This window comes from Carcharodon carcharias, chromosome 2, assembly GCF_017639515.1.
Source record: "Carcharodon carcharias isolate sCarCar2 chromosome 2, sCarCar2.pri, whole genome shotgun sequence".
Taxonomy (NCBI): Eukaryota; Metazoa; Chordata; class Chondrichthyes; order Lamniformes; family Lamnidae; genus Carcharodon; species Carcharodon carcharias.
In genome coordinates, this window is record NC_054468.1 from 204,609,825 (window position 1) to 204,636,751 (window position 26,927).

General features: G+C 43.0%; 1 protein-coding gene across 1 annotated transcript in view; it reads right to left on the reverse strand.

Annotated features, from left to right (window-relative positions):
* Window positions 1-212: 212 nt before the first annotated feature.
* slc3a1 (solute carrier family 3 member 1) overlaps window positions 213-26,927 on the reverse strand; it is a 30,879-nt gene continuing 4,164 nt past the window's right edge. Inside the window, exons 2-10 of the mRNA XM_041180904.1 lie at window positions 23,567-23,746; window positions 17,584-17,738; window positions 16,256-16,381; window positions 14,518-14,637; window positions 9,792-9,916; window positions 7,653-7,854; window positions 6,988-7,125; window positions 5,865-5,987; window positions 213-653 (exon numbers count right to left, since the gene is read on the reverse strand). Coding sequence (XP_041036838.1) covers window positions 213-653; window positions 5,865-5,987; window positions 6,988-7,125; window positions 7,653-7,854; window positions 9,792-9,916; window positions 14,518-14,637; window positions 16,256-16,381; window positions 17,584-17,738; window positions 23,567-23,746 — 1,610 coding nt within the window. The remainder of the gene's footprint in view (window positions 654-5,864; window positions 5,988-6,987; window positions 7,126-7,652; window positions 7,855-9,791; window positions 9,917-14,517; window positions 14,638-16,255; window positions 16,382-17,583; window positions 17,739-23,566; window positions 23,747-26,927) is intronic.

Consider the following 26,927-nt stretch of genomic DNA (forward strand, 5'->3'; position numbering starts at 1 on the left):
GATGAGTTCTTAGAAGCATGCATTTTTGACTAAATGTTTTACAGAAGAGTTTTGCATACAATAAACAAAGTAAACTCTAGTTTTATTAATGCGTAATTTACTCACAGATCAATGGTTGAACTTCTTATAATTTCGTGCATATTTCACTTTTTTTCTATGCCCCATTAGTGAATCATCAGAACATCTTTAAAAACTTTTCTTTTCAAAAACTCTTAACAATTCTTGTAAAGTATATCAAATGTACTCAAATAACATGCTTTCTGTGAAATATAGCAGCTGTCTTTGAATTCTGCCTTACTGTGAACTGGATTGCTCGTTTTGTATTCCAGTACAAGACCTTCACCAGCTCCAGTTACCACTGATGCTGTTTGAACCTGATTTCGTTTTTTATTAAAGTCTGTACTGAGCTTCACATTTACTTCTTTAGGAAGATCTGGAACTTTGCTTTTCAGGTTGATTGTTGAAGCGTTACCAAAATTTAGTACAATCAGGAAGACTGAATCCAAACCATCCAATTCTCTCACATATGCAAACACATCTGTATCATTCCAAATGTAACACATCCATCCCCTATGAACAGGCAACTCATTCTGACGAAGAAAGCTCAGCTGACGGTACAGGGTCAAGGTGGAGTTTTGTTGTTTCGTTTCAACCTGTCAAAATGATCACACAGGAAGTGATGAACTTCGAGAATATACGTCAGTATAATTTAAAAAGCACTTGAATTACAAGTCCCCTAGAAACTAAATAGGTTTAAAATATCTAGATAGAGAATGTATTGTTGTTTAACTGGTCTTTCCCCCATTTCTGACCAAATGATCTACACCTGCTCTTATTTAAATCCTTCATTTTACCATCAGGGGTCCGTTCACCAACACGTAAAATGAAAAAGGATGACTTTGGGCGGAAGCCCCGATGTCATCCCGCCCCATTTAAATTTTCAGGAATCGGGGGTGCAGCAAAATCAGCTGTGCGCCCGCCAACCTGTCAATGGCTAATTGAGGCCATTGACAGGATCATTAAAAAATTAAAGGACCTGCCCGTCCAACCTTAAGGTTGGCAGGCAGGCCAGGAGCCCCGGCGGGGAATAGAAAAAATCTGAAACCTCATCCACCGGCGGGATGAGGTTTCATGCAGGGTTCTAAAAAGTTTGATAAAGTTTTACTGTAATTTATGAACATGTCCCATCTCATATGACATTGTCACATGAGGGGGACATGTTAGGGAATTTTTTTTTTTATTTTTAATCTTTTTAAAAGTGTAAGTGATCTCCCTGAGGCAGCACTTAGCCTCAGGGAGATGTGCGCTCTTTCGTGCGCATGCGTGAAAGACACACTCTCGCTTTTGGGGAATCCCCCCCCCTACCCACACAGGAAGCGCATAGCACTTCCCGCTGGACCTCACGCTGTGAGGGCCTTAATTGGCCCGCCCACGTAAAATGGCGGCACGGCCTGCTTCTCCTGCGGTGATCGGCTCCCCATCCGCTGGAGATTGGGTTGGGCCCACCCACCCAACAGGCAGAAAATTCTGCTCCAGGAACACAAGTGTGGTAAAGTGGAGTGCTATGTACCTTTAAGAGAATGTAGTTAACTGACCACGTGACTGTATTGACTATATAGCGCGGGCTACTTGAGTGATATTAAGTCTAGGGCTGGAGGTGATTGAAGAAGCACACATTGCGTTAGTGTTCTGTTCTTAGTTCCAATAAACCATCAGTGTTTGTTCAATCAGTCTCTCTCTGCCTATATCGTTTCAAGCATCAATTAATATCAAGGGTGCAGCCCGTGTTCGCTGGACAAAGTGAACCTGATAACCAAAAACATAAAATTGGCTACAAGGATAAACTGAATCAATTGATGGTAATCAAGAAAGCCTCAGTAAGCCAGCTGCGTTACTTCGCCACTACCTTGAAAGCTGTTTGAAAGCACAGTCTCCTTAGTCATCAAGTGGGCCGCGGTTTGGATATCTTGAAACATTCGACCCTATTTCTGATGACTGGTCTCATTACATCGAACGCCTAGCCTTCTTCTTTATCGCTAACAACATCGCGGGGAAGGACAAGACACATGCGGAAGCAAGACGTATGGGCTGATCCACAGCCTCACGTCACCTAACACCCCCGATACGAAGACTTCTGACAAGTTAGTAAATATTGTCAAAAACCACCTGAAGCCAAAGCCTGTTTTAAATTCAATTCAAGGAATAAGCTTCCAGGCGGGACAATCACTGGCTATGTGGCTGCTTTAAAGGAATTAACGAAATATTGTGAGTTTGGAGCTTCAATTAGTGACATGTTGAGAGACTGATTTATATGTGGAATCGGTGATGATGCTATTCAAAAGCAATTGCTATCTGAAGTTAACCTGGACTTCAGTAAGGCATTAGAATTGGCAACAGCCATGGAGAGCGCTGTTAGAGACTTGGAGGCAATAAAAGATACATAATCTGGCACCGTCCATCTTGCGGGGGGTGGGGGGGGTGGGGTTGGGGGGCTGTGTGGGCGGAGGGCCAGTAACAAAAGGCGTGAAAATGCCAGACTCTGCAAAATGGTGTGCAAATTTACCCCTTATAGTAGTAGCTGGAGTGAGCCCCAGTTCAGTTGGTCGCAACTGGCTCAAAAATACTGAATTACAATGAGTGGAGGTTTTTCAAATCAGAACGAGAAACTTATAGGAATTGTAACAAAAGTACACTTCCATTTTCAGTGACAAGCTACAAGCCAAAATCCACGTAGACCCTAATGCGACCCCCAGATTTATTAGAGGCAGATCAGTCCCTTATGCTCTATGGGACAAAGTTGAGACCAAGCTAAGCAGGCTGAAAAAGTTGGGCATTTTACAACCGGTGCAATTTTCCAAGTGATCGGCACCCATAATATCCGTACTGAAGCCAGACCAAAGTGTTTGCTTATGCGGTGGCTATATCTTAATTGTAAACAGAGTGGCCAAACTTGATAGACACATGATACCAAAGATTGATGAATTATATTCGAAATTGACAGGGGGCAGCATATATTCAAAACTCAACATGAGCCACGCCTACCAGCAGATAGAGTTGGAAGAAGGCTCCAGGGAATTTGTGACCATTAAAATACTTCGAGGATTGTATCAATATACTCGACTACCCTTTGGGGTCTCATTGGCGTGTGCTATTTTTCCAACTTTCCATGGAAAATCTACTTCAGGGACTGCCCCATGTCGTTGTTAATCTGGATTATGTTTTAGTCACTGGACTGACGAAGAACACAGCTAATTTGGAGGAGGTGCTGAAACAACTTCCCACAAGCAGGGGTACGCTTGAAATGAGAAAAATATATTTCCCAAGCCAAAGGTATAGTCTCTTGGGCCATAATGTCGACGCGCAGAGCCTGCATCCCATGGAAGAAAAGGTCAAGACTATTCGCAAGGCGCCTGCACCGAAAGATACAACAGAAATAAAGGCCTTCTGAGGCATGACTAACTACTATGGGCAGTTTCTCTCAAATCTATCAACTGCACTGGCTCCGTTATACACATTGCTTAAGAAAAACTGTAAATGGATTTGGCAAGCTCTGCACCAGGAGGCGTTTCTGAAGGTAAAGCAGTTGTCAAGATCATCGGCCCTACTGGGCCACTTTGACCCAAAGAAAGAATTGATTTTAACTTGCGACACATCCCCTTATGGAGTAGGGGCTGTACTTTCACGTCGGATGGTGGATTGCTCCGAACGACCCATGGGTTATACATCTCACACGCTCAGTGCTGCAGAGTGACAATATTCTCAAATTGAGAAGAAGGGCTTGTATACTGTGTTTGGTTTTCAGAAATTCCATCAATACCTCCACAGTTGCCATTTTCACATTATATCCGACCACAAGCCTCTGCTGGGATTATTTGGAGAAGATAAGACGATACCCCCCATCATATCTGCCCACATCCAGAGATGGCCTGCTTACTAGTATACTTTTATTCACTGACTGGGCAGCCAGATGGCACATGCTGACGCACTGAGTTACCTCCCCTGCCAGATAACAATGTGAAGATTCCTATTCTCCAGGAACTTGTCTTAGTACTAATTTTTTTGGATTTCTCCCCTGTCCAGGCCAAACAAAACTGTGAGTGGACAAGCTGAGATCCACTTTTATCTCACGTCAGGGAGCAAGTCTTGAAAGGATGGCAGGCAAGCCAAAGCCTGATGACATGAAGCTCTACTTCAATCGCAGATATGAGCTCACCTGCCAGGATGGCTTACTGCTCTGGGGAGCAAGAGCTATTGTGCTCCAAAGAAGGCGAAGGCCATTATTGGCCGAATTACTTAACGCTCACCCTGGCATTTAGTAGGATGAAGATGCTTACGCGCAGCTACTTGTGGTGGCCAGGGGTGGACATGGACTTCGAAACCCTAGTCAAGAGTTGTCTTCAATGCCAGCAGGTACAAAAGCTACCTCCCCTTAGCTCTACTACACCCCTGGGAATGGCCGGGGCAGCCATGGGTGTACCTCCACATCGACTACAGGGGGCCCTCTTGGGCACGATGTTCCTTTTACTAATAGACACCCATTCCAAGTAGATGGATATCTATGGAGTCCAGTCACCCATGTCTGTTGCCACCATAGACCGCTTGCGACAGAGTTTTGCAGTCCACGGATTACCAGAGGTGCTTGTGTTAGGTAACCGGACTGCATTTACTAGCAGGTAGTTCCACAGGTTTAAAATCCTCAACAGAATAACTCATATCAAAACCTCACCTAACCGCCCTGCCTCTAATGGTTTAGCTGAGCAGGCAGTCCAAACTTTTAAGTTCGGAATGATAAAGCTGAACGGGGATTCCATCAGCATCAGATTGTCACAGCTCCTGTTCGCATACCGGAGAATGCCACGCACGACCACCGGTATTGCCCCACTGAATTACTAGTGAAGAGACGTCTCTGGACCCGTCTCACTCTTATCAGAACAAATTTATGGGGGAGGGTGGAGAGAAACCAAGAGGCCCAGAAGTCCAGACATGATGGCCATAATCATGAAAGAAATTTCATGGTGAGAGACATAGTTCTCACAAAGAACTTTGGAGATGGACCCAATTAGGTGGAGTGAGTGCTGTGACAAGACCTCTCTCCTATATGTATTGATAAACGGCTGAATAATTAGACGACACATGGATCACCTCTGGAGAGGAGAGACAGTCCCATAAGAAGGAATGCAATCATCATTTGCGTTTGAGTCTGCACCGTTCATAGAAGAAATGTCATACGATTTGGAAGTACCGGTGGGGCCTGTTGGACCCGAGAGAGTCGAAGATACAAACTTGCCCATTTCCACCAAAAAGCCTGGTGGACAGTTGACCCCTGAGGAGGGGGTCTCAGAAAAACCAGCCGAAGTCATTGAGCTACGACGCTCGACACATCCAAGGAGGCCTCCTGAGAGTCTTGACTTGTAAATAGTTATTCATGTAAATAGTTGGGATGTTATGAAATTTGTCAATTGTACTTTCAAGTAAAGGGGGAGGGATGTGGTAAAGTGAAGCACTGTGCGCCTTTAAGAGAATGTAGTTAACTGACCATGGACTGTATCGACCAATCACTATACAGCACGGGCTACTTGGATAATGGTAAGTCTAGAGCTGGAGGTGATTGAAGAAGCACATATTGTGTTAATGTTCTGTTCTTAATTCCAATAAACCAACAGTGTTTGTTCAGTCAATCGGTCTCTCTTTCTGCCTATGTTGTTTCAAACACCAACTAATCTCCTAATATCAAGGACGCAGCCTGCATTCGCTGGACAAAGTGAGACTGATAACCAAAAACATAAAAACAAGTTTAGCTTTTTGAACTCACTTCACTTGATCTGTTTTTGTATAAATAATTCTGAAAATTCTGTCTCACTTACTTCAACATTTACTGTAGCATAATTTGGGTGGACACTTAGCCAAGTTTTGTTTGCTGTACTGAAGCCAGCATTGGCACTGCCATCCCATTGCATCGGTGAGCGTGGTGAATCTCGATTTGCCGTCTGTAACCAAATTTAGATGAAATTTCAGCTGCTTGAAGAAGTTATTCAACTTTTTTTTTCTTATGTAAAAATGTTTGTCTGTAAACTTTATTCATATTATTTGCCCACACATTTCCTTTAGATTTGCATTTCATTTAGCTTATGGGATGGGAAACATTTTTGTTCCATGCCAATCATATCCCATATCAATACAAGGAATACTGTCAGTCTGTAACAATTCAGAACATGGTGAGTGCCAATCTCCAGTTAACATAATTAGGAACTGAAAAGTGATTATCAATTTACATGTGAATTTTAGGTTTAAGTTTTATTTTCCATTGCAATTTAAAATCAACAAACACATTATGGCACTATCAAGTGAATAACTGAATTCTTCTTTCACGTACAACTAGAGAATATTGGGATAAAAGCAAAACACTGTGGATGCAGGAGACCTGAAATAAAAACAGAAAGTGCTGGAAAAACTCAAGTGGTCTGGCAGCATCCGTTACAAAGGAGAGTCATATTGGACTCGAAATGCAAGCTCTGTTTCTCACTCCACAGATGCTGCCAGACTGGCTGAGTTTTTTCCAGCACTTTCTGGTTTTATTAAGGAATATTGGGACCTATTTTGAGGTTACTGGCGTCCTTACCACCAATTTTCAGGTGTTAGGGAGAATTCTAACTGGCAGCAAGTTTTGGCTGGGCGTGGAGGCAGACTAAGCAGCCCCTGATGTTATTAGTGGTGATTTTAACTGCCAGGCCTCATAAACGTTGGTGTGGCTGCCTCCATTTTTATGAGGTGGCCACAAAGAAAAGAATGGAGACTGTCCAAATCCATTTCATGTAGATCTGTTTGCCAACAGGGAAGAAATTTCATTCGAACAATCTAGACCAGACTTTGGCCCAAATCCCAGATGCCATAGGTTTAATCTCCTAAACATTCTAAAAACTTAAAATGTAGTCAAATACATACTGGATTGAATTTCCCAGAAGGATCTTGAATCTCTGTTTCAGATACATTGATATTTTCCATTCCTAATTCTTCCCCATAGTAAGTAGTAGGAGTTCCAGGAAGAGTCAGCAGAAGCATATTAATGACATTAGTGTACATTGCACCAACACGGGATGCAATACGCGAATTTTCATCATTTCCTACCTAAAAGTTAAGCAAATAGTCTCTTTTAAATAGCATCTAGTAACACTACCATGTATAATTTAAACATTGGATTACAACTTCCAGCGTGTTACATTGATGAACCAGTTCTTATCACACATATCTTTAAAACATGTAAGTATTCCCAGATAAACTCTGCTTTGATTTCTCTACTCTGCTCACTACTTAGCTTACTCTCAAACAGTGGAATTTCCCTATTTGCTTCAAAGTGAGCTTTGTATTTCTCTAACAAGCCAGCTTTGGAGATTAGCTGAGTGAGATTCACAAATGATTGCTGAAACTAATGTTTTCTACTGTGGATTTCTGTTCCCCACAAATGTAAGTTGAAACGAAGCCAACATATTTCACAATTTAGACTCAGCAGCAAAAGAGAACTTTGGATTCAAATCTAACCTGCTGCACTGGAAGAAAAATATTTAAGCCAACAAAGATAGCAAATCAATTAAAACATTACCAGTGACCTATAAAATTAACTATTTGCTATGAAGTGTTTGTAGGTAAAGACATACCACCCAGTTTGGCCATGCTCCTGCAGGCATGTTGCGCATCCAATAATCTACAATTTTAAATATTCCATTTCCTGACAAATCTTTATAGAGATCAATAAGGTAGAAGTTAAAGGGAAAGTCAGCTTCTTGTTGTATTGGTGTTCCATAGTACATCATAGTCTTATAAATTTCTTCATTGTCATAGGATTCAGTCTCCAAAAATCTGCAAAGATAAAATGGCTAAGAATTTAGTCCATTCTCTGACAAGCAATTAAAAAATAAATTATTTGTCTTAATCTTATCATGATGTACTCCTCTAACCTGTATAATATGAATAAAGTCAAGTGTTTGTACATACAGGGGTAAAAATGTTTTGTGTCGACCTCATGTCAGTAATTACCATCTTCTGAAGATGAGGAAGCGCGTATGTTTTAACCAACTTAACCAATGAGCTAAACTACAATAAAAAGGAATTTTTCAAAGATCCACAAAGGACCTAGATATTGGGCAGGTATAGGCTTATTCCAGGCCAAAGGAAATTATATCAAAAAGCAGTTTTCATTACTGAACACAGGAAAATTAGAGTAAAAATCTAATGAGATCAATAGGAACAGCACAAGAGGCAGCTCTGGGGCAGGACTTTGGATATGTTTCTCTGACTTCAAACTTGACAGTAAGACTTGAATAAGATGACAACAAAGACCTGTAACCAGAAAAATATACATAAAGTTTCTACTTTTCAGAAGCTGCAGACTACAAGCTATATTTTCTTGCCTTTTTTTTCTATAACATCATGGCAGAAAGCAAAGGCATTATTTAGAAAAAGGGTGGGTTTTGTTCAGATAGGAGAGCAAAATGTAAAAAATTTCAAACCTAAGCTCAGCCCTTTCCCTAGAGGCGACCCTCACTTAAATATTTTAATGATGCTGTGTTCTTAAGATTTAAACTCTTTTCCAGTGTTAATGAAAGCCCATCCAGTTTCCTGGGTCTAATGAAATGCAACAGCTGAAGGGAACTGAGGACTGCTGGATCAACCGGTAAGTGCCTTACTGACTCTAGGGCCAAAAGGAGCAGGAGTGCTGCTCCTGGCCCACCAAGCTACTTTGTAAATCTCCCCATCAATCAGAAACTTCTCCCAACTGCAATCTAAGGTGCTGCATGACCTGCAATCTTCCCCTCACCTCCCCTCTATGACCTCTTCTGCATGTGATCTCTTCCAACCCAACCCACACAATCTCCAAGCTACACACCATTGAGGTTCCTCTGACCCCTGATCTCTCCAAGTCCCCCCATCAATGTTCCGTTCCCCTCCATGCTTCAAGGCTATGGCCTGATTCTCCAGGCCTAACCCCTCACTCCGCAACAGCTAGACAGCCTCTTAATCTGCCTGGATGCAGCAGTGAAATTTGATGGGACCTGAGGGAAACCTGTCCTTCTCCCCCCGCCATCCACCAACAGCCCCAGCTCCCAGCCTCTGCCCAATCCTGTTTCCCTGGCCCCCTCACCCCAAGTTTCTGCCTCCCCCCCACCCACATGCCCTCCAGCTCCCTCCTTCCATCTCCCCTTCAGGCTCCCTCCCTCCCCATGTCCCTCATCATCTCCCAATAAATATCAGGCTGAAGAGTTTGCTGTGTTAGGAGCAAACAGCTGAATATAGCTTATTGTTGGCAGGAACTGACCCGTGGGATGGACTTGGCAGTTATAATGCTCCCTACTGGAGTTATACCTGTAACTCTGTAAAACAGTGAATGGTTAATATTCTTGATCATATTGCAATACAAGGGTATTTAACATTGCAAAGAGAAGGAACTTAACTTTATTGATCATGCTCCAGCAGAAAGTCAAAAAGGACTCTCTGGTCAAATAGGATAGCACTCTCACCTCTGAGTCAGAAGGTTATGATTCAAGGCCTATTGCAGGACTTGAGCTCATAATCTCAACTGACACTACAGTGCAGTACTAAGGGGATGCTTTACTGTTGAGATGCTCTCCTTCCTGTTCCATTGGTTAACAGAGATGTTAATGACTGCGTGACAAGGAAAAACAAGAATTCTTCAATTGTCCTAATGAAAAACCCTCATTTAAACAATACCATTAACCACTTTTGAGGATCTTTAGGATCTTCAGGAAAATGGTATCGAAGTACAAGACTTTCCTTACCTGTATCTGCCAGGTTCTGTACTAAACTCCTTCAAAAGATGTTGCCAGCTACGGATAATATCATGCATGCCCACTTGTGTGGTTGTGTAATCATGATAGAGCTCATCATATGATATGATATTATTCTGGAAGAATAAAAAAAGAAAATCACATTAGTACAACTAACTCAGTGCTCTTTATAAGCTGGAACTAACAGAAGAATTTCAACCTTGGAGATCATTACACCTGAGCCTGGCTGGAAGGAGACACCGTAAAGTGAACCCTATCTGATTTCTCCTTTGTAGTCCAAGGCCATTTAGATTATCTTGTTCTCTGAAACCAGCAAGCTGAGCACAAACCAAAGAACTACAAGAAATTCTGCGCTGGATTTTACAGCCGCCCCGCATCCCCCCCCCCCCCCAAAGGGGGAGGTGGCAGGCAGGCATGGGCCATAAAATTGGGCTCCATGCCATAGGGGCCATTCCCAGCACTTATCAGCCTACCCCGGAGGGTTGTGTCAGGAGGCCTGCCTGGCCATAGGTCAATTGAGGCCCTTAGGTGGTCAATTAACGGCCACTTAAGGGTGTCCTTTTGGAGAGGCCTATGCCGAGTGTGGAGCCAACAGGTTTCACTGTTCAGGCTGGTAGCAGTCAATGGGGGGTGTATTTCCTTTGCAGGCCACCACACATAAAAGGTCTCCCCACCCTCACATTTCTCCTGGCCCCGGCCCGGCGCACCCCCCCCCCACCCCCAGCACCTTAGGCAGAGCCTGCCAGTCTGGCCCCAGAAAGACAGCAACTTACCTTATGTCCAGGTCCATCGCTGCACACTTTCATGGGGGCTGGCTGTGGTCCCAACAGTGATCACTGCTCCCGGTGGTGCTGCTGGGACCAGAGAGCTGCCGGCCATTTGATTGATCAGCAGCTCTAGGAGGCAGGACTTCCTCCTCAGGTGGGATTGGAAGACCCACCTCAAGCCAATGAACACCCCAATGACCATGGAATGGCTACAGGGTGAGCCAGGGCAAGGAGGGGTAGGCTCACTCCTGACTTTAATGTAATTGCACTGGGACACCACCAACTCTCATAAAATCTAGTCCTCTGTTTCTGTTTCTATGTTATGCATAGATCAGTAGGCAGGGTTTTCCCAATGCTTATGACATCAATGGGAGACCCAAACCATCTTCGTGATCATACCATGCCAGAATTTTGTGTCCTGCCAAGAGTGGATTGACAGGTGGGGGGATGTAAATTGGGCACCATGGTGGTGGCCCCAGTGCCCAATTAATTGTCACTTATCAGCCTCCTCCTGTCGTCACTGGGATTTTATCCACATCAAAGGATGCCAGGTACCAGTATCCCAGCCACCAGTTAGAACCTGGTGACCTATTTGTTGGCTAGGGTGATGCTTCCAGTTCACACACCCTGTTCCCAACAAAAGCTCCTGCAAGGCCTTCCCCCAATCAAGCCCACCGCCTGCCCCCCCCATCCCCACCACTGCCCTGACAAAATTGGCTCCGCACCCCCACTACCTTTAAGTCCAGATCCATGATATTTCTTCTTTGGGACCGCCTGTAGTCCCAGCAGCAGCCTCCACTCCCAGTGGCGCTGCTGGGACTGGAGAACTGCCAAGCTATATAATTGGCCAGCAACTCTCAGAGGCAGGATTTCCTCCCAGATTGGCAGCTATCTTGTCTAAGTCAATTAACAGCCTGGCAGCCAGTAAATTGCTGGGAGGCAACCTGGCTAAGCAGAGGCGAGGTCACACCTGACTTTTCATCTGGGATGTTGGGCCACCGACTCTGCTTCCAATTCTGAGTCATATTCCAATATTCAGGGTGAACTGCAAATTCTATCTGTGCTCTTGATAGGCTGTGGGGGGGGGGGGGGTGGAATTTGGGGAGGCATGGTGGATGTGGATTCTGGCAAGGCCACTGTCTTTTGAAGGCACCCTGCAAACCTGAAGGAAAAGGTGCAGTTTGTGCAACAATAGATATAATAGATGACTGCAGCTACAGCCCTTCTCCCCAAGTCCCAAGTTTTCAGATGGTGAATGTGGTGATGTTGTTGAGCAAGCAAAAAGTAGGAAGGAAGCCCTCTTTCCAAGTTACAAGATGCCAGGCACCCAGGAAAATAGCACAGCAGTAGTAGAGACATGTACCTGCCAATATCAATGTGAACAGTATCATTCTCAAAATCAGCCAACAATGCCTGAAAAGTTCAATGCTCACACCAGAGGTGCAAAGATATTCACACCTCTTTTACTCTGTGCTTAGCTTTCACCACCAAACTTTAGCCTCAGCTCTATCAATCATCCCCTTCCACCCTCCCCATGCCTCTTCCCTAGTCACATCTCCCCCTGTTTCCACTCAACACTGGCTACTGTCGCTATGACTTTGATCCCATCCCCATACCTGTTGCTTCTCACTCTCAGCTAAGCTGACTCACACTTCTTCATAATTCTGCAACAGAGTGCCCGCTAACCCCTTCAGTCTTCTTGCAGTGCAAGCTAGTACACAACAGGAGAAAGATGACAAGATCTAAAAGAGGGTTGGTATCAGTGCAAAGCTCATGCCAAGGTGAGGCTTTGACATCCTGGCATAGGAGGGACATGCTGTGTGGCAGATAGTGAGGCTGGAGGACATGCACAGCAGTGTTTTTAAACATTGCCCTCTTTCCATATACTCACCTCACTCCCCCACTCATTCTGCATTACAAGCTAGTGGTGCACAACGCTGCCTCTCATCTGCTACTACTAATCTTTGCCATTACCTGCTAACTCTTGTCCCTCTTCTCTTAGAAGAGGAACTCTTTTAAAGATGTACCATCACTAAAGGGCAGAGTCTGCAGGATGTGGTGCTGGTCATCATACACCATTTAGACATTCAGAAAGTGAAGGTTCTTGAGATTCAGGACCTTCTGAGGGAGCGCATATGGTAACATGTGGCAGTCGATGATGCCCTGAACTTAAGGGAAGCCTAAAATTTGTGCAATCTCCAGAACTCTATCCTGCTGTTTCCAGTTGTCCACAGGAAAACGTGCTTGCTCTGGCCAACATGGCATTGGTCACTTGCCTGATGCAAACATGAACTGCAGACTGGCCAATGTTATTGATGTTCCCTTTAGCAGCCTGGGCAGATATGGAGGAAAATAAGTTCCGGGAAGCAATGACTTTAGCTGGAACATCAAAGCGGTGGTCGCAGATCTTGCTGAAAGAGGTGACACTATACTGTCACTACTTTCTTAAGCAATGCTCCTCTGAGAAGTACTGGCATGATGTCTTGGGTCTGTAAACTCTGGAAGGGTAAGGATTCCTGCAAACTCTCTTCCTTCTACTTGCTCTCTCAACAGCTGCAGCTCTGTGTGTCTTTTCTTTCTGTTCCTCCTCCTCCTTTAGCTACAATGAAATAGTCAGCAAGGCCCCTATGATGACAAAGGTGGGTTGTTAAAAGCCCTTTGCCATTTGTCAAAAGTGTAGTGCGGTAGCCTCTATGTTAATTGTATCAATTGAAGTTAAGGATAATAAGTCCTTATTTTAAGTTGTCCCACTTTAAGTTGTTTCATTTGAAAGTTGTTTTTGTTTTAGCTCCTTTCCCCCCGACTTGAGTCACATTTTCCACTTTAGAGTCGTTTCACATCATTGCCTTCTGTGAGTCATCGCTGTCCATTTTTAATGTGCACACATGATCATGTGTCATCACCACCTGTGTTCATTGCTGTCCATCTTCATTGGTGTGTGCGTCATCACCTCCCATTGTCATCAGGCAGCACGCATCATCGCGCACGGCTCCCTTCATGCAATCTCGGGTCCTATGACCCAATCAACGCCATTGTTAAAGAAGCTGTTTGTACTGTATTCGAGGCATCATCAATTTTTTAAAAAACCTGGAGGCATTCAAAGCCAGAGTTGATTTTTTCAAGCAAAATTTTGGATTTAAATTTGATTTAAATTTTGGAATTTCAGGAGTGTCTGTTGTGGTTGAGACTTTTACATTACTTTTAACCATGAGCCAGAAATGCCTAGTAATTGCTGGTAGTGTGCCTGCTGCTGCAAAGAAAGCATGAAAAACCATCAGCCTAGCAGTAAAATTGGATGTTTTAAACGTTTTGAGGCTGGTGAATATTATCTAATTTGAATTTATACAGGATTTCTTTTATATTTAGTGATTGATTTTATTTTGCTAGTTATTTCAGCTAGGAATGCATGGTGCTGCACACGTATGGTACAGTACATTGATTTTTTCCAGGTGACAAATGTTTGATGGGACCTACCTCCAGCTTTAAGATTGATTCCTAAGAGAACCCATGATTCACATAAAGTGTTTCACTTAAAGTTGTGATCTCCAGGAATGCAACCATGACTTAAAATGAGGACTTACTATATGTACAGGGAGAAGGCATATAAAGAGACACTTACTGACCTAAGTATTGGGTCAAGAGATATATATAATTATACTTATAATGTTTCACTCTGTGAATAAGTTTATTCCAAGTAAAGATTGGCTTTGGTTTATTCCTTCACTAACTGGCCATCAGCTGGCTCTCTGCAGCCAAGTAACAATGTTTCACAAGTCAAAGAACTACAAAAATGCTCCAGCAATCATCTTTAATGTTATATCTACATTTATGTTCTTCAACTTCCCATCTTCCATCTTTACTTAGAACTCTTATTGTGTCCTGCAATTCAAGTACCATGGAATGTGCTAGAGGAGATTTACTAATTTTAGATAAAAATCCAAGTAGCTCACCGGGTTCTGTGTTAAGTTGACTTGAGGCTCATTTCTTAGGCTTTCAGCTTCCAGAAGGTATTTGATGGCATCCATCCTGAAACCATCAACCCCTTTCTTCAGCCAAAACCGTAATACATTCTTGAAATAATAGAAAAAATATCATTAAAATACACACATCACATTTTTAATGAAAATACTAAGTGAAAATTCCCTTGTCAGTTCCACACTCAACAGCAAATACAAAACCATAGCTAACCCAAGAGGGCAGTCAGTCAACCTACTCTCAGGACTTTGTCATTGCCACTAGTAATCAACCAAATGGTGACAAAGCTTGTTTGCTAGCTTCACCTTCACCTCTGTGTGGGATTTTAACATGGCAAAACCCAGGAGCCGATGGTATGAAAAATTGTGGGCACTCATGATGTCCCTTTTGGAATCCCAGTTCAGATCACCCTCAGTGCTTTCTAATTATGTTTTAAAAACCTTGAAGTAGTATCCCGGTAGTTCGATTGGTAAATTCCCTGTTCAGTATGGGACTGAGGCATTCAGACCAAGATGTTCCCAGATTCAACTTTATGGGCAGAATTTTGCCATTGGCGAGCAGGGGGTTGGGCCCGCTCGCCGATGCGTAAAATGACACGGGATGATGTCGGGTGGAACCCCCGACGTCATCCCATCCCATTTAAATTTTAAGAAAGGCGTGGGGCACTGCAAAATCAGCTGCGGGCCCGCCGACCTGTCAATGGCCAATTGAGGCCATTGACAGGATCATTTAAACAATTAAAGGACCTGCCCATCCAACCTTAAGGTTGGCGGGGAGGCCAGGAGCCCCGGCGGCAAATAGAGAAAACATGAAACCTCATCCACCGGCGGGATTAGGTTTCATGCAGGGTTTTAAACAGTTTAATAAAGTTTTGCTGTAATTTATGAACATGCCCCATCTCATATAACATTGTCACATGAGGGGGAAATGTTAAAGATTTTTTTTATTTCTATTTTTAATCTTTTTTAAAGTATCAGCGATCTCCCTGAGGCAGCACTTAGCCTCAGGGAGATGTGCGCTCTTTCATGCACATGCGCGAAAGAGCGCACTCTCACTTTTGGAGAATCCCCCCGCCCCCACCTGCACAGGGAGCGCATAGCGCTTCCCACCGGATGTCATGCTTGGCGGGTCTTAATTGGCCCACATAAAATGGCAGCGGGGCCTTCTTCTCCGGCAGGGATCAGCTCCCCGCCCGCCGGAGATTGGGTCGGGCCCGCTCGGTCGACAGGCAGAAAATTCTGCCCTATGACATCACTGTGTCATGACCACCTCATTTAAATATGACTTATCGACCTGGTTATGGAGGAAAATTAGACATCCGCCAAAAATTGGCAGGTTCTTACACAAGTGACTCTGGCCCCATATTCCATTCCCAGAATACACTCTGAATATCAACCATGAGTGGCAAATCCAGGTAGATAGTTGCTTTGAATAATGCTCTAGTCAGTGGAAACTAAGGATACCTATCAGCTGATCTAATGTTGACTATTCACCCATGCAGAATTTGGTCAAAAGTAATACTTAATGCTGGTTTCTAGAGCATCTACCAACCGGTTTCTTTATTTTCTAATGCAGAGTTGGAAGCAATGGATTAACACATATATTACAGGTTGGCATTTAGATAATGAAGAAACCTTAAATCTGTGCTGTAGATTTATGTAGTCAACAACATAACTTGATTTAAATCATGGGATAAAACCAATAGCTACCTACTTTAATTTCTTCCTGCACATCAACATTTCTGTAATTCAAATCCGGTTGTTCCTTAAAGAACTGATGTAAATAACACTGCCCTCGAATCTCATCAAATTGCCAAGCAGAGTGTCCAAACACACTAACCTGAAAAAAATAGACAGTTGCTAATTTATTCTGTCTGGAATGTTATTTTCAAACTGATACATAATAATTCACTGCAATATCCCTTAATGGAAAGCTGTTCTCACAATTGGAAACTCATCTAAAAATTAAGCTTTTACCAACAATTTTTATTATCCCTATCAATTATTGCTTTATTTTTGATTATTTCGCTAATTTTTATTTAAATAGAGAGTGCTAATGACATGTTCAAGAATATTTGCTTTAAGGAGTGACTAAGTGTTAAATTTTATGGCAACTGAAACAACATTTCCCCTCATTATCTGGGTTAAGAGAAGAGGAATCGTACATAGAATGAGATAGAAATTACAACACAGAATTAGTTCATTCACCCCAATCTGTGTGTATTGGTGTTTATTTTCCATATGAACAGTAGTGCTAATTCCATGTTTGCTTAGTTCCCATACCCTTTCCTTCAACTACCTTTCTAGCCTATTCTTAAAAGTTGATTAAAATTCAGATTCAGGGTTTGCCTGCCTCCTGGAGAGCCCTGCTATATTTAGTGCCAGTTGGGCACTCAAGTGGCCAGTGGCCTTCCCCAGGATTAAGGACCCCAGAAGTGGAAATACCCCTCCCAACCCCCATGAGCTGCCAGCCAATCAAAGGCTGGCAGGTCCTCATTGCAAAGAGCACCACCAGGAGAGTATTGGTAGCTTGTGGCAATGCAACCACCGGAGGCTCAAGATCAGCGAGGGACTCAGGCCACAAGTGAGTGAGGCCAAGATGGGGACAGGACCACTGACTGAGGCGGGGAGGGGAATTAGAAGAAAGGGCAGACGGGTGGCTCTCAGTGGACAACCAACACCCCACCCCCTTCCCAATGCCAGGTCCCTTGATCAGGAACTGAGTAGCTGACAACGATGGAACAGCCCTCCCCGCACCACCCAGAGCCCACAAGAAAACACAACAGGCTTAGCTTATTGGGCTCATAACTGGCGACTGCCCTGCCTGCCTCTGGCTGTATTTTTAAAATTCTACTTGTGGCCAGATTAAAATTTTCCAATACCCCAACTGACCCTCATTATTTTTCTAGTGAATACCACTGGCCTAAAGAAAAAGGTGAGAAATAAGAAAATGTGCAATAAAAATAAAATTGATACGCTTTTGTTGTTATAAGATCAGAAAGCATAGATAAAGTAACAAAAAAATAAGTTTGACATTATTACCCAGTTGTTGGGGTTGGTGGTTTTATTCACCGTGTGTTTACAATTGACCCAGACATAGTAATCAGTGTATTTTCCTGTTCGATTCCGGCTAAGTTGAAACCAACGGTGTTTGTTGCTAGTGTGATTTGGAATGAAATCCATTATCAGTTTCAAACCTTTTAAAAAGTATATGAAAACCATTTCAGTAAAGTTAAATCCTTCAGAAATAAATCAAGTTACACATTTTCATGATTATTCACCAAGAATCATGTTAAACCTGTAATGCAGGAAAAGCACTTGGCCTTAGAACCAGAACTTTTAACAGTAATGGAATGATTTTCCTGCCTTTACAGCACAGAGCAGCTGATGTGAAGGTAGGAGGATTGCAGTCTCACAATGGATGCTGGTGAAATAGTCTTCTTTGCATACATGTTACCATTAGCATTAGACTCTTATCAAAGTTCAATAGTTGGCTTGTAATACTTTCATAGGATGTTACATCCACTCATAGAATGCTCCATTTGCTTGAACAGTGAAAAATACTCAGCCATACAGTAAACTTAGAAATTTCCCTCATAGGAACATAGGAGCAGGAGTAGGTCATTCAGCCCACTGAGCCTGCTCCACCATTCAATATGATCATGGCTGATCATTCACTTCAATGTCTTTTTCCCACACTATCTCCATGTCCCCTTATGCCATTGGTATTTAGAAACCTGTCAATTTCTGCTTTAAACATACTCAATGACTCAGCTTCCACAGCCCTCTGGGGTAGACAATTCCAAAGATTTACAACCCTCTGAGTAAAAAAAATTCTCCTCAACCCGGTCCTAAGTGGCTTCCCCTTATTTTGAAATGTTGTCCCCTGGTTCTAGACTCTGCAGCCAGGGGAAACATCTTACCTGCATCTACCATGTCTATCCCTTTAAGTATGTTGTAGGTTTCAACAAGATCACCTTTCATTCTTTGAATTTCTAGAGAATACAGACCCAGTTCCCCAATCTCTCTTCATAGGACAGTCCTGCCATCCCAGGAACAAGTCTATTGAACCTTCGTTTCCCTCCATCTATGGCAATAATATTGGTTCCCTATGGTAAGGGGACTAAAAGTGCATACAGTACTCCAGCAGTGGTCTAACCAACGTTCTACACAATTGAAGCAAGACTTCACCATTCCTGTTTTCAAATCCTCTTGCAATAAAGGCTAACATACCATTAGCCTTCTTAATTGCTTGCTGCATCTGCATGTTAGCCTTCAATGATTTATTGATGAGGACACCCAAGATCCCTTTGCACATCTACATTTTCTAATCTCTTACCATTTAAAAAATACTCTGCACATCTGTTCCTCATACCAAAGTAGATAACCTCACATTTTTCCACATTATATTCCATGTTCTTGCCCACTCACTAATTCTGTCCAAATCCTCTTGAAGCCTCTTTGCATCTTCCTCACAACACATATTCCCACTTAGCTTTGTGTCATGCGCAAACCTTGAAAAATTACAGTTAGTCCCCACATTCAGATCATTGATATATATTATGAACAACTTGGGCCCAAGTACGGATCCCTGCATTACCCCACTAGTCACAGCCTGCCAATGCAAGATTGACCCATTTATTGCTGCTCTCTGTTTCCTGCCTGTTAATCAAACAGAATCAGAACTTCCAATAGCTCTTTCTATACTCCTCATAATTTTATACACTTCATTTCGGTTTCCCTAAACAGCCAAAGATACATTTCATCTGGGTCTGGGGGTTTATCCACTTTCAAAGATGTTAAACCCCTTAGTCCTCTCACACTATGTTAATTTCATCCAAAATGCAGACTTGACCTCCAACGTTATATTGCCTGTATCATCTCTCTCTGTTGTGAAAATAAACACAAAGTATTAAGAGCCATACCATTGGCCTCTGCCTCCACAAATAGGTTACCTTCATCATCTCTAATAGGACCTATTCTTTCTTTAGTTATCCTCTTGCTCTTTGTGTATTTATGAAAAATCTTTGGGTTTTCCTTCATTTCACTTGCTAATATTTTTTCATATCCTATCTTTGCTTTCCTAATTTCCTTTTTAATTTTACCCCTATTCTTTTCATATTCCACTAGCTTTTCTGCAGTATTGAGCCTCTGCTTTCTGTCATAAACTTTTATTCTTTAACGTCTCCTTTAAACCCCTTGCCATCCAAAGGGCCTGGATTTTTTTAGTCCCACTTTTCCTCTTTAAGGGAACAAACTTGCTCTGAACCCTCACTATCTCTTCGTCAAATGTCTCCCACTGATATGACACTGATTTACCTTTAAGTAGTTGTTTCCTGTTCACTTTAACTAAATCACATCTCAGCTTAGTAAACTTGCTTTTCCCTAATTTGGAACTTTCATTCCTGGTCTATCTTTATCCTTTTCTATAACCACCCTAAGTCTAACTGAATTTTGGTCACTTCCACCAAAGTGGTCCCGAACTGATACCCCTACCACCTGCCCAGCTTCATTCCATAAAACTAAGTCCAGAAGCACCCCCTGTGTTGCTGGGCTTGACATGTACTAGCTAAAAAAGTTCCACTGAATAACTTATAAGAATTCAGCTCACTCTCTGCCTTTCACACTAATTCTATCCCAGTTGATATTAAGGTTGTTGAAATTGCCCACTATTATTGCCCTATTGTTTTTGTACATCTCAGATTTGCCTATATATTTTCTCTGCCATCTCTTTCTGACTATTTTGGGGTCTATTGCACACTCCCAGAGCAGGATTTTTCAGTCAGCGTGTGGGGGCGGGCCTGACATGCTGATGCATAAAATGACGCGTGATGGTGTTGGGTGTGTGTCCTGACGTCATCGTGCTGAGTTGTGATGTTTCGCTCGGCAGGCGTGCGCCAAAGTCGTCTGTGCACCCGCCGATATGTCAACAGCCAATTAAGGCCATTAGGGATCTAATTAAGGTTATTGTAAACGCTGCCTGTCCAACCTTAAGGTTGACAGGCATCAAAAAGGCCAGGTGGCCTTCGTGTTTTTTAGGAAACCTCATCCACCAGTGGGATGAGGTTTCCTAAAGTTTTTATTAAATAAATTTTTAAAAATTCATAAATCTAAAAACATGCCCCATCTCATGTGACACAGTCACATGAGGGGACATGTTTAACTACATTTTCAAACCTTTTATTCAATAATTTCAGAAGTCCTTCAATCTCCCTGAAGCAGCTGGCTCTGACGTTCCCTCCTCCCCCTACATGCACAGGTAGCGCTGAGTACTACAGCTCGGGTATTACACTGGGTGGGCCTTAATTGGCCCACCAGCATAAAATGGCAGTGCGGAGCCGATCGCGGGTGCCGATTGGCTCCGGAACCACCCCCGCCCGCAACTGCCAAGCCTGCCCGCCACCTGAAAAATTCAGGCGCCAGTAGTGTAATTTTTCCTTTTTTGTTCTTCAGTTCAGCCCATAGGGCCTTATCTGATGACCCTGCTATCATATCGTTCCTCCTCATAGGCCAGAATTTTTTACTGAGCAGGCGGGCAGGCGCCCGACCCACTCGAGCGTAAAATAGTGCGTGGTGACATCGGGCGGGAGTCCCAACGTCATTGCGCACTCGCACGATATTTCGGTCAGAGGGCACCCGCTGATAATTAAGAGAGCTATGAAGCCCATTAATGGCAAACTAACTAGGACTTTTCACTGCCAAGGGCTGGATGAGGTTTCCGTTATTAAATAAAAATAAAATAAAAATCTATGCACAAAATTTTTATAATGTCTATGCTCAGGTAATTGCTTGTGTTGCGTGGACATTTTTTTCCGGATTTAAAAATCTTTTTCTGATACTTTTGAAGTCTTCAGCTCCCTGAAGCAGCTCTTTGCCTTCAGGGAGCTTTCTGTGAGTGGTCCCCTGCACCCGCGCTGACTTCAGCGCTCGCCCTCTTCCTGCCCCCAACCTAGGCAGCGCGGATCAGATCAGCGCGCGCTTCACGCCCTCTGGCCGTTAATTGGTCAGCCAGTGTGAAATCACAGTCAGGGGCCACTGGCGGGTGGCGGTCTGTTCCCCGGCCTTCCCTGGGCCCACCAATCACGCCCACATGCCAACCTAAAAATCCTGCCCATAGTTGTAATTGTTTCTTTAATCAATATTGTGACCCCTCCTTCTTTAATTTATCCCCTTCTCTATCTCATCTGAAAACCCGATAACCAAAAATGTTGAGCTGCCATTCTTCCCCTTCTTTCAGTCCTGCCTCAGTAATAGCTAAAACATCATGTGTCAATCTGTGCTCTCAGATCATCTGCTTTATTTCCTAGACTTCCTGCCTTGAAGTATATATCATTTAGTGCAGCCAAACTTCTATGCTGCCTATCTTCGAGCCCTGGTTTCTTCTGCCTTCCAAACATATTTCAACTTCTCTACTGTCTTCTGAATCTATTCTCAGGTTCCTATTTCTCTGCCAAGCTAGTTTAAACCCTTCCCAAAACAGCATTAGCAAAACCCGCTGCGAGGATATTTCTCCCAACCCTGTTGAGAAGCAGTCCATCTGACATGTACAGGTCCCAACTCCCTCAGAGGCTGTCACAATATGTCAAGAATCTAAAGCTCTCTCTCCTGCACCATATTTCCAGCCACGCATACATCAGCTCTATCTTCCTATTTCTGCACTCGCTAGCACGTAACGCCGGAAGTAATCCTGAGATTAACTTCAAGCTCCTGCTTTTTAATCTCGCTCCTAGCTTCCTAAACTCTGCCTTCAGGGCCTGATAGCTCTTTCTGTCCATGCCAATGAGGCCAATACGTACCATGACCTCTGGCTGTTCATCCTCTCCTTTCAGAATCACCTGCAGCCACTTAGTGACATCCTTGACCTTGGCACCAGACAGGCAACATACCACCCTAGAGTCACACCTGCAGCCGCAGGAGTTCGCCTCACTATCGAAACCCCTACCACTATGGCTCTTTCACTTTCCTTCCTCTCCCATGCACCATTCCACTCCCACCCTCCCCATGAAGCTAAGCTGTCCATGATGCCATAGACTTGGTGCTGTCTTCACCGCATAGAGGAATCATCACTGTCACCAGTATTCATAACTGAGTATTGGCTGGAGAGTTAGATGCATTCATGGGATCCCTGCCCTGACTGCCTGGTCCTCCTTGTCCTTCTGGTGGTCATCCATTCCCTCTCTGCCTGCATGTTTTTTAGTTTTGTGTTGACCACCTCCAGAAACATACCAGTCACAATGCTGTCAGCATTGCAAATGTCCTGTAGTGACTCCTGCCACCGCTCAAGCTCCAAAACCCAATGTAGATGTAAATTGGGAAGATCAAAAATGGGCTATCAACTCAACTATCACGTGCTTTGCACTATTGCACAAAGTCATGATGCACACCCAGTTGTTAATTTCTGCTTTCAGGACAGTCATTTCCTTTCCTGATCTTCTCTGAAAAAGAAATCACGTTGAGTTTCCAAATACCTCTATGGTTATCAGTCCAGCTTTGTCAATGAACCCCCTTAAATTAGTATTAGCAAATAATTATTTGTGGGAGCAGCTGTATAGCCATTTTCATGTTAATGTACATTTGTGACACATAGGGTGAAAGCAGGACAATTGTTCCGGAACTGATTTGCAATCTGTTTCTGAAATACAACAGGGTAAGATTCTTTGAGGGAAGTGAGCGGACAGGATATGGAATATAACTCCAATATAGTATCAATCAAGCCAGGTTGTTTAAAAGTTCAACAACTCCTTTGGACTTTGTAAACTTACTATAGGCTGCCCTTCTAATGCTTTGAGGAAGCAAACACACCCATCCATACCTTCAAAACATTAAAAATTTACATCAGGAAGTGGAATTCTAACACACATATGCACGTAAACACACATGCTCACTCCCAGCATGTAGAGTACAATTTGCAGTCAGTCAATGGGAAACTTGTCAATGTTTTGCATTCTACAGGAACCAGTCAAACTGGGGCTGCAATATAATGGCACCCTGAAAGTAAAATTGAATGCTTTCAATCTACTCCCACCTTTGTTGTGTACGGCTTCTAAGAGATTGTCAAACTCTTCCATAGTTCCAAAAATTGGATTGATTTCTTCAAAATCTTCCACATCATACCCAAAATCTTTCATTGGAGACTTGTACACTGGACTTAACCAGATAGCTTTGATGTTTAGATCCACAAAGTAATCCAGTTTTTCTGTAATGCCTGGTAGCAATAGACAGAAGATATTTTAATGTATTTCTCTTTCTTTTACATTAGATACTGAATCAAAATTGTAATTACAAAATAATATAAAATTATGACAACACTTGTATTTGTATAAAAAAAGTGGTTCTCCAATCCTGAGTAAAATGGCCCTGATACCTTGTTGTTCCTGGACTGCAAGAATCTGATGTTCATTTGCAAAATGCACAATCTCTTGTGCATTTTCCATATGCATGGAGAACATGATGGCAGCATGCTTGTAGGATATCAGGAATGTAGCAGGTCCCATTTGCCTGGATGCAGGCAAACTTCAGTAAATAAAATGGCTCTGCATCCAGAGCCAAGTGTCAGAACTGCTTCTTCCAAGTAGGGTGCTGTGAATATGCAACCACTGGAGATGCATTCTGGGGATTAAATAGAATCCCATTATGTGCAGCAGTCATAGAAGGAGACAGGCATTCCTCCGTGTAGGACCTCCCAAGATGAATCCTCTCCTAAAAGATGAGCAAGGAGCTGGTTAGGCAGGAGGATAGAGAGTTGAAGTTAAAGGTGAAGGGTAAGTTATCAAAATTGGCAATAGATAGTGATGTCCCATCCCATTCTGGGACTACTTCTATTCACTGTATATATCAATATTTTTGAATGTAGGGCTTTGGAGAATGGTGTTTAATTTTCAGGAGATACTAAAATAGGTGAATAATTCTGAGGCCCAAAGAAAACTGTAACAGGATATTCATAAAATTGTGCAACAAACCAATAATGTGGCCTCACCATTACACATTCTGTTACCAAGTTCACATGGCATCTTGAATTGCAAATCATCTGTTTGCACAGTGTAAATGGTCACTATGATGCAACTCATGTTACATCCAAATATTGAAATGTTTGTTTCAAAAGAGAATACTACCCACAGCTGCCAAGTGTCAACCCACACCGATGACCACTCAATCAACATCCTTACATCAGGGCCTTGAGAAGTTTGATCCAGAAATCAGAGGGATAAACACTTCATAGGGTGTGGGTGAAGGAGAATATGTAAATTAAGTTTGTGATTGTGAATCTATATTAACGTTCAGTAAGATGTTAGTTGAAGTACTGCATTAAATTTATAGCTTAACTAGTTAAACTAGTAATATAACTACAGATAACAATTGAGTGCTATTTCTAAACTTGAACATATTTCGTTAAATAAAATGTAATAAAGATGGCAGAGCAGGTGATGTTTTGCAGTTGTAGCATGTGGGAGCTGGTGGATACCAATGTGACCCATCGTAACCACATCTGCAGTAAGTGTCTGCAACTTGAGGAACTTTGGTTTAGAGTTGATGGGCTGGAGTTTGAGTTTCAGACACTGCGATGCATCAGGGAAGGGAAAAGAGACTTGGACAGTTTGTTCAAGGAGGCAGTCACACCCCTTTGGCTAGGTGTTTTTGATTTCTTCTGTGGTCATGGAAAGGAAGGTGTGCTTGTGAGTGAGGCAGGTATGGGGACCCAGAAGGCTGCAATGAAGGACACTCAGCCCCCTGCAATTGTCCAACACGTTCAAGATACCTACAAGTTTGTGTGGATGAGGGCAGGCGCTGCATGCTGGATGAGCAAACTGACTATGTTACCACGGTGTGGAGGGCCATTGAAGTGGGGCAGGGGAATAAAAACAAAAGTACTGTAGTTGTAGAAGGGAGCAGTAAAGTTGGGGGAATAGTTACTGTTCTTTGCAGCCAAGGGCATGAGTGTCGAAGACCATGTTGTCTGCCCGGTGCCAGGGTTAAGGACATTTTTTCCGGGCTGGAGAGGAAGTTGGTGTGAGAGGGGAATGATCCAGTTCTCATGGTCCATATGGGTACCACCACCATAGGTAGAACTAAAAAAGAGATTCTACTGAGGGAGTATGAGCAGCTAGGCGCTAAATTAAAAGGCAGAACCACAAAGGTAGTAATCTCTGAATTACTACCTGAGCCATGAGCTAACTGGCATAATGTAAATAAGATCAGAATGTGGCTCAAAGATTGATGTGGGATAAATGGGTTTCAATTCATGGGGCACTGGCACTAGTACTGGTGAAAGAGGAAGCTGTACGACTGGGATGATCTGCACCTGAACCGTGCTGGGACCAGTGTCCTGGTGAGTCATATAACCAGGACAGTAGAAAGGGCTTTCAATGAAATTATGGGACAGGGGGTCATTTAGAGGAAGATTTGGAAAGTTAGAAAAAGGACAAGGCAATAGTGCTGGGTAGCATAGGAGAAATGATAACCAGAGTGTGAAAGAAAGGGACAGAGCATATAAACATAATAGTTCACCAGCAAATATGCAGTGGGATTTTCTGGCCCCTCCCACTGGTGGGATCTTATGGTCCTGCCAAAGTCAATGGAGATTTGAATGGCTCACCTCATCTGCCGTGCGGGAGCACACCGTGGTGGGGCTGGAAAATCCTGGCCATGGTTAAGGGAGGGAAAATGGCTTTAAACTATCAGAGCGGTAGGGTGGTTCAGGTGAAGGGAGATTTTGAAATCCAAAGATAAAAGTTGAGGCAATAGAAAAGTATATCGATGTGCGTAAAGATAAGATGAATAGCAAAGGAAGGAACAGAGATTTTAACGATAATAGTGCATCAGAGAGTAAGGCCCATGCAGGGAATAGTGGTAAGAAAGTAAAATTTGAATCACTTCATCTGAATGTGCAAAGCATCCGCAATAGAGATAGATGAACTAGTGGCACAAATGTGGATAAATGGTTTATATCTAATCACCATTACAGAGAAACAAATTGACCAAGATTGGGAAATATATTTAAGGGTTCACAACATTTCGAAAAGGCAGGCAGAATGGAAAAGGAGGATTGGTAGCCCTGTTAATAAAGGATGTCATAAGGACATTAGTGAGAAAGGATCTTAGCTCAGAAGGTTGAATCAGTATGGTTAGGAGGTTAGGAATAGTGAGGGTCAGAAAATGCTGGTGGGAATAGTTCATAGGCTGTCTAATATTAGTTATACCATTGGATAGAGCATTAAACAATCAATTATTGGAGCTTGCAACAAGGCAATGTAATAGCTGTGGGCCATTTAATCTTCATATGGACTGGATCAATCAAATTGGCCAAAGTGGTCTGGAAAATGAATTTGTTGAATGGTTTCATGTAAGTTTCCTGGAGCAACATATTGTGGAACCAGCATGAGATGTAG